The sequence below is a fragment of the Sinocyclocheilus grahami genome, unplaced genomic scaffold (assembly GCF_001515645.1).
Source record: "Sinocyclocheilus grahami isolate Dianchi unplaced genomic scaffold, SAMN03320097.WGS_v1.1 scaffold87.1, whole genome shotgun sequence".
Taxonomy (NCBI): domain Eukaryota; kingdom Metazoa; phylum Chordata; class Actinopteri; order Cypriniformes; family Cyprinidae; genus Sinocyclocheilus; species Sinocyclocheilus grahami.
Window position 1 is genome coordinate 637,885 of NW_015505266.1, and position 8,638 is coordinate 646,522.

At 38.6% G+C, this 8,638-nt stretch overlaps 1 protein-coding gene across 1 annotated transcript in view; it reads right to left on the minus strand.

Annotated features, from left to right (window-relative positions):
* Positions 1-1,944: 1,944 nt before the first annotated feature.
* Positions 1,945-8,638, minus strand: part of LOC107586933 (rho guanine nucleotide exchange factor 18-like) — a 76,429-nt gene continuing 69,735 nt past the window's right edge. The window contains exons 28-30 of the mRNA XM_016274497.1: positions 3,368-3,692; positions 3,167-3,280; positions 1,945-3,048 (exon numbers count right to left, since the gene is read on the minus strand). Coding sequence (XP_016129983.1) covers positions 2,903-3,048; positions 3,167-3,280; positions 3,368-3,692 — 585 coding nt within the window. The 3' untranslated portion in view covers positions 1,945-2,902. The remainder of the gene's footprint in view (positions 3,049-3,166; positions 3,281-3,367; positions 3,693-8,638) is intronic.

The following is an 8,638-nucleotide window of genomic DNA, read 5'->3' on the forward strand; positions in this document are numbered from 1 at the left end:
AACCCACAACCTTGGCATTAGGCCCCGACTCTCTAACCATTAGGCCACAACAGTAGACAGACAGATCAGTATGAAACAAACATAATTTATTAGTCTGCTCATTTCAGACGATAAAAAATGCGACTCATATTCTGGAAAATATGGTTAAAACTGTACATTATGCATTTGTAAACATTTAAAAAAAGCATTATTCCACATTTTTGTCACATGACCTTGTTATATTATGTTTAATCAACTGAGTGGCCCCCAAGTTATTTCGCACATGAAACTGTTAGTTTCCATTTTTAATTTTGCGTAAAAATATTGTAGGTTTTTGCAAATAAGGAGTCAAAAAATAAGTTCGACATTGCACTTGATTACTTACTGTTCATTCGTCGCACAGGAAACGGAAGGTCAGGTTGGGCACACTGCATTGTGGGATACAGTATTCTATGAAGTGTGCTCTTCAAAAGTTTTTTTTTTCTTTCTCCATACACAGAGGTTTGAATAAGAGTAAAGACTCGGAGTCAGATTTTTCCCCCACATATTTTATTACTATAATGTCTCTAAAGGCAGCAGTTTTAAGTGTTCACAAGTTTTTCTATTTTTCTTCGGTAGAGTGAGTACAATGCTGTGGTAGAAAAAAAACTGGCCTTGCGTGCTAAAAACTTAAGACACAAAACATCAGAAATATTAACACTTGAGGTCCCCCTTAAAGTTCGCTGGTATTGAAAAGTGGCTAGTGTAACTGGAAACAGAAAAATCATAGATTTAGACGAAATTTGACAGCAATATTTGACAAGAAATACTCTTCACATAGGAATAACGTCATACAATTATGTCGTACAATCACAGACACCAAGAAGCTACAGTCACAATGAATGCCGGCCGGATCAAGTGACAATTTAAAGCGACATGATGTTTTATTTTTTAAACTCACAGTTGAACAAATCAAAGAAAACAATTCATTCTGAGATAAAGTGCGCTGCAGCTAAAGGAGTGAGACAAACAGCATTTAGTCACTAACTTCATTATTAGATCATCAACATCATGTGACGTTTATTTACACATCATTGAGAGTCAAAACCGATCTGCTACAGTGTGAAAATATCCCTTCACTTGCACCACGGAAAAGCATTGGACCTAGAAACTCAAAATGTAGGATGGATATCAAATCAAGCCGTTTTTACATCAAAAATACTTCTTCCGTCAAGTGGAATAGGTGAATCCAAAGGTTATCCAAAAGCAATGCATTATGGGTTGTTTTTGAACTGAAAAACACTCAATGATTATAGAATTAATTTAAAAAAAAAAAGTGCTTACAAAATGAAACGAACAAATTATACCCAAATGATCCATCTGTAATTTCAGTAGCCATAAGACATCCCTTGCATAATATCTACATCTCGTCTATGTTAAAAGGAAACTATGTACAACATATACATATAAGTCACATAGTCGCAGGAAACGGACATCAGAGATACGTTATATTCACAGCTCATGGGTTAGATTTAGAAACGGAGTGGTTTAAATCCTAGTCTTTGGTGGCATTACTCTGAAATCCAAAGTATTACATCACACATGCTGTTTGTGTGTTCAGCTTTAGAACAGAGGAAATGCTTGACAACTTTAGCGACTTAATTTAGACATGGAATGAAATGAATGTGAGTCATAAGAATGGAGGAAATGCAAAAATGTGAAATGTGTTTAAAGGAGACAAGATTAAAACAAAGCTTTTATTCTTGAATGTGGAAATAACTAGGATGGGTAAGGAAACTAAGTTAAGTTTGTTACAAACAAACAAAAAATAAAAACTGTGTATACATCTACCACAATATTTAAATATATTTGGCACTAATCTTAAATGGAACTGTGTACATTAATGTCATATTTTATTTATTTTTTCTCTAAAAAAAGACAGTAAAACTATTTTAAGATTATTTAAATTTTGAAATTAAACCTTTCCTCCTAAAAGTTCTCAATATCGTAATGCAATAAAACAAAACAAACAAACCTAATTCTCATTACTGTAATACAGTAACGGATTTTTCAGGGTAAATAACGACCTGGACATTCCTTAATAGTTTTCATGAGATTCAGTCGTTCGTATTTTAGCCAAGTCATGTCTTAAATGGACTTTTTGATCATTTGGAAAGGTGAAAACATGGTTCATTTATCATTTAAGACATTTGTATCCATCGTCTGATTTCTATTTGAGTAATCCCAAAATACTCAGATCAATCGCTATCATTTGGAAGATCTACTAACATATAAAGTAAAAACAGAATAACGGTTAATAAAACCTTGGATTCTCTTCATGTCCGCTGCTTAATATGATTTTTTGTGAACATTTGGAAGAAATCTCTAAAAAGATGTACCACATGAATAAAATGGCAACTGAAATAGAATTGGCTTTTGTGAAATCAAATAATCCAAGTTGAAATCCAGCAAAGTTTACACAGTGTGCAGTCAAAACTGACTTAAATTTCAAAATGTCAACGTATGCCGTTTTCCATAAGCATTAATGTTCCAGAGTGACCCAAAAAATAAAACTGAACAAATCCAACAGAAAACAGTCGTCCCAAATACTGAGTCTGAAATGAAATGGGACATTGCCGCTGTGCCAAATTGCTCACCACAACAATAAGCAACCTAAAAACATCCATTCGTCCTTCATATCGCCCTTTCGGAGCTCGTGCTACAGAAATGTCCTTCACCTGAAGCTGTCCGTCAAAGTCTTTGGGTTTTCTGGACAAACACCGAGACTTTTTTCATATAAACAAAAACACATTTTTCTTTGTCGTAAATTTACAGGCTTCAATAAAACTTGTTAGTTGTTAAGACTAGGAGGATTAAAACGTGTTCCTAAAGTAAAATATCGTCCGAAACGTTAACACAATGTCTTTGCATCCCATTGGACACCTCAGAAAAAGATAACGTCCTCCTTGGCGGCTTCGTCGCTAACAGTGTACTGGAGGGTGGGCTGGGAGGTCTGGTTGTGGGTTTTGAGAATGGCGGGCGCGAGGCTAGACTGGGCGTCCGTATGCATGTCTGGAGGGCTGAGGGAATCTGCAGGGCGAGCAAACCAAACAACAGGCCTGTCAGCTGGGCCTAATGACTGTTTACACAGCGGGATACGGCTCGTTCAGGCTCGGCCGGGAATGTCGGGTGCGGTTGTTTGTCTTACCTGAGTGCGAATGTTGAGGTTGGTGGGGACTGATGGGCCGGCGTGCTTTGTGACCTCCGTCTGAATCCCTCGATGACAGCTTGATGGGCAGCATCTGCTTCATGTCAACAGAAGCTACAAAAAAGCGAAGATGGATTTAGGAATCTGCAAATTCGCTCCCAAGGAACGTCTTTTGTTGGTCGCAAACGGACCAGTACTAACCCCAACTGTCGGTGCGGTGCGAACTCTTGCCCTTCCCGCTCTTCTCCTTGCCTTTGCTGAGGGCGGCGAGTTTGGTTGGTATCTGCTGCTGGACGCTGCCCTGCTTGTGCAGCTGGTTTGTGGTGCTGATGAGATGGATGGGAACCTCCGTCTTGGCCGGTAGGGTGCTGCAGGAGCTCTCGCGGCGCGAATGGACTTCGGGACGCTCCGGGTAGTCGGCGGGGGATGCGGAGAGAGAGGCCCGCAGGTGTGACTTTTGAGGAAGTGTCTGGTCCCCAGCTCCGCCGAGCAGCAGCTCACCATTGAAGCTGGAGGAACTGGAAAGCTAAAACACAAAGCGAAAGGCAAATGTTAGCACCACATGTGGTGAATGTCTCCATCCAATCATTAATGAAACAGTACCAGGACTGACGTATGTGGTGGATGGATTTACGAACAACTGAGTTGAACGCAACGACATACACAGCAGATTTATGAAAAACTGAAATAAATGCAACAATTTATGCAAAAATGGATTTACGAACAACTGACTGCAATCATTTGCAAAAACGTTTTTACAAACATTTAACTTGAGCACAACAATATAATGTACACAATGACAGATTTATGAACAACTGAATTTAATGCAACAACTTCAGCAAAAATGGATTTGACAATTTGACTAAATGCCGTAACTTGCGCAAGAATGGATTTACGAATAGTTGAGGTGAACATGGAAAATATACACACAGATTCACGAAAAACTGAATTGAATGCAACAGCAATTTACCCAATAATAGCTTTACAAATGTTGAACCAAATGCAACAATTTATATGAGAGTGGACTACAACAGAATCAAATACGACAAATTATAAAAGAACGGATATCTGAACCATTTATATTTTTTGAATTTATGCAAGAATGCCTTTATTTACACTGAAATTTGTTCTGTCACTGAGACAGATCTAAATCGTACAGGAAACCATTTTCACATAATTTGTTGCACATACCTCAATGTAGTGCTGGGCGGTATGACCAAAAATTTACATCACGTTATTTTTCAAAACTATACAGGTTTCACAGTACATGACAATATTTTTTTTTTCATGTATGAACGGGTTTTAACCATATTTTCTACTGATTGAGAGAGGAAATACTGCAGTATATTGACTTAGAATGCCCTATTTTACTGTCATGATGAGTGAATATTGTCAAAAAATACCACACTAAATTGTGACTAAACACGACCCCTTTTAATACATGTTAACCAGGAGTCATTCTCATTTATAATCGCGGCATCATCTGATAAAAACATGCATCTACACTAAAGAGTGGCTATGCGGTTGTTTTGGCTATATTACTTTTTTGTCTCATGCAGCGCACTGAGTTTCGGAACTTTCACGCTTAGTAACACATACACCTCACCCTCACCACAGTGCAACAGTGAAAAGGGACCCCTTTCAAACAGTGTCGCGTTCCGAACGTCGTTTAAGCGACATATATTGCGGTATTTTAAAAATTCATATCATAACAAAAATAAAATAATAAAAATAAAATAAAAATAAAATAATATTCGGTATGAACCGGTATACTGTCCAGCACTACCTCAATGACACAATGTATGTAAAATGGATTTATTAATGACTACCAATTGTACCAACTGCAGAACTTCAAACAACATAGACAATATTGTTGCGTTAAATCACTTGCTATTCATGTTGTTCTTCATTACTTGTAAATTACTTTGGATGAATGCATCTTTTAAATTAATAAAGCCTAAATTACATATTATGGGCCAAAAAGTTTAAGAAGTACCTTCTGCATTTAAATAACTTTTTTTTTTACTCCGCTTCTGAAGATTAACTTCCATTTTTGAGCATGACATGCAGGAAATGCCGAGATAATGTGCTGTGTAGGAAATCCAGAAGATTTTGGGATTTACAGGACAAAGCTAAATTTAAAACACATGCTGCTTTGCGTGCAGAACAAAGATGTTTGATGCGCTCGAGCACACTTTGTCAACACGGGCATAAAATGTATCACAAATTGAAGACAGCTCCACATCAAAGGACTAAGTTAAGCATGAGGTAAAGATTATTAATGCACATCAGCAGCTAACAGTTAGTGAGCAGCCTCCCTCACAAAACTTTTCATCCAAAGGACATACTGTACACTGTTCGGAGGGAAAGTCCACCTGGTACAAGCAAGTCTTGCTCAAGGGCCCAAGGGTGATTATGCAATTTTTGGGATGCACCAAGGAGCGAACCTTAAAAATGTACGCAAGGAGTTCAAATAATTAACCGTGAAGTTACCAACACCCTTAGTTCATGGAAAAGATTGGATAATCATATAAGTATTTATAACATCTACAGTACTTAAAGCTGTAAAAATGGCCAATTTTCTCCACGCCTCAAAGATGGAATTGAAACTAGCGCCACCCTCCTTAATCTGTACATTATGCTTCTGCAAGTCAATTACACCCCCCAATTTCCATAATTTCACAAAAAAAATGTGGTTAAGGAGAACATCTAAACACTGGGAGGTGTTCTTCTGGGATCCTCAATCATCAAGAGCCGTGGTTTCAAGAATTACAACAGTTTGTTCGGACTACAGTGCGCTTCTTACGGATAGTGTGAAGTCACAATGTCACTAATTTAAATAATCCCCACCCACGGGCAATGCTTGGTTGAGCTGCGCTAGAGAAGACAAAGAGGAGCTGCTTTAGTAGCGCGTTGTTGCCATGTCGAAGAGATGCCGTTTCTTCCACCTCGGTTCCAAAACCCCTTAAATTTGTGTTTGCAAAGGTTCTGCATGATCCTCTTGTTCATAAACATGGGGTGCGTCTCAATTAGCTCCCTAGCTCCTAAATCCGTATATTGTGTACACAAATCCGGTCACTGGTAAGTATCCTGGCTCAGTGCACATTGGGACAGTGATTACTCAATTTAAAAGGGTGTTTGATTGCGATTTCACTTTTTTAACGTTAGTTAGTGTGTAATGTTGCTGTTTGAGCATAAACAATATCTGCAAAGTTACGAAGCTGAAAGTTCAATGCAAACGGAGATGTCGTCTTTTAAAATTCTGGCAGTTTAATGCCTACAAAAATGGCTGGTAGGGACTACAATGAGTTACTTCCCGGGTTGGTGACATCACAAACCCAGATAAACCCCGCCCTCGGGAAAAGACAGCAAAGGGGGCGGGGCCAAGCTGCGCTGCTTTATAGAAGAGGAAGAGAAAACTAGAGGTGCTCGTAAAAATCTATTCATATATGAATCGCGATTCTGTCTTCTAACGATTCTAATGAATTCACAAGTTTCAAAATCAATGTTCTAAAGCAGAGGTTCTTAATACTGTTCCTCACGTCGCCTGCTCGGCCTCTCTCTCTCTCATTCAGATCATCAGCTCAGTTCTGTTCCATTTTTTTTACACTTATTTTCACATAGCTATGAGAAGCGTTATACATGGACGCGTGTGCAGTTGCCGTACTGTATTAAAGCTTTAATCAGGACAAAACTGTATATTAAAAGCTAACATAAGCAGTAGAACTTACAAATAACAGCATATCTAAAAGTATGAGACAACAACAAATAAAAAACATAGGCCCACGCCTAAAGCCATGTTTGCACAGGTTCTGCACGATCCTCTTAAATAATATCCTCTGCTTCTCAATCCGGCTCAAACTGATAAGTGATATTAGCGACACCGTTGTGTACAACCGGAGCACATGCCGCTGAGGAGAGAGGTGGGACATTTAGCACTAGAGGCGGTTTAGCCAATCACAACACACTGGGCTAGCTAACCAATCAGAGCCCATCGCCTATTTCTGAGGGCGGGGCTTCATAAAAACAGGAAAGATCAGCCCGTTTCTCAGAGAAGGGACAGAGCGGTGTGGAATAAAGGTAAATTATGTGAAAAATAATGAGTTTTTAAAAAAACGAAGCATTAGCACATGTTACAGACTGCACCCCATAAACACAATCAAGCCTAGAAAAAAGCCAGTGAACCACCCCTTTAAGGCGGCATAATTACGTACGTCAATCGACAACATTGTAAAATGTCACCACTTGTATTAATCAATTAATTTTTTATTCTCTTTAAACATGTTCTGTTACATGTCCTTACAACATTTCAGCAGAATCTTATAAATTATAAATGTCAATTAGATGTGTTCACTAGCGATGTGTTTATGCTGAAATATTCTAAAAATGTTTTGTCTTTTCAAATCGTCTTTCGCGTGTCATATTTATTGAGTTGGCTCGTGTGGTTTATGTTTCATGCTTCAGAAATGTGATGTAATTTCCAGTAAGGGAGTATAATAGGCATCGATGCTCCCTAGTTTTTGTGGTGCATTGTGCGATTTTTCAGGGAGCGAACGTTCCAGTGCACTGGAAAGATTTTGCGATTGAGACAACCCTTAAAATGACCGACTCCCTGATCAAGTGCCCTGACTGCTGAACTAGCGAGATGATTGAGATGCACCCAGGGTTTGAATCAGACTCAAATTTGTATGGCAAAATTGACGCCATTGTAAATATTTACAGCTGAGCAGATGAAATTATGGTAAGTGGTGTTACATTTCCGGAACACGCTCCAAGCGGTTCACCAATCACAACACACTGGACCAGCTAACCAATCAGAACACATTTCGTATTTCGGAAGGAGGGGTTTCACAGAAACAGTAAGTAAACAGGATGTTTGAGACAGACTGGGAAGAGAGGTGCTACAACAATGTAAAATATGTGAACAATTAAGAGTGATCCATCAAAATCAATCAAAACCTATAATAGTAAACCCCAAAAACCAATTCAAAATTTTGTAAAAGTGTATAACAGGACCCCTTAAATTAAACACCTGATTCAGGTCATCACTCAAAGACTTAAAATGGGCTTCAGGAACGTGGGAACCACTGATATAGAGCAGTGTTTCCCAACACTGTTTCTGGACACACATTTTCAAACTCTTCCACACCTCAAAGCAGATGTAATGGAAACTAGAGCCACACTTCTGAATCGGTTCATTATGCTTCTTCAGGTCATAATTGCACCCTCTAATTTCCATCATTCTACAAAAAAAAGGTTAAGGAGAACATTCAAACATTGGGAGATGTTCTTCTGGGATCCTCAATCATCAGCAGTGTTTCCCAACCTACATATTTTCAAACTCTACCTAATCAAACAACTAAATTAACTCAGCAGCTCAATTAGTAGAGACTCCCAACACCTGAAATGGATCGGTCAGATAAGGAAGATCCAAAATGTGTAGTGTTGGAACAGGACTGGGAAACACTGATC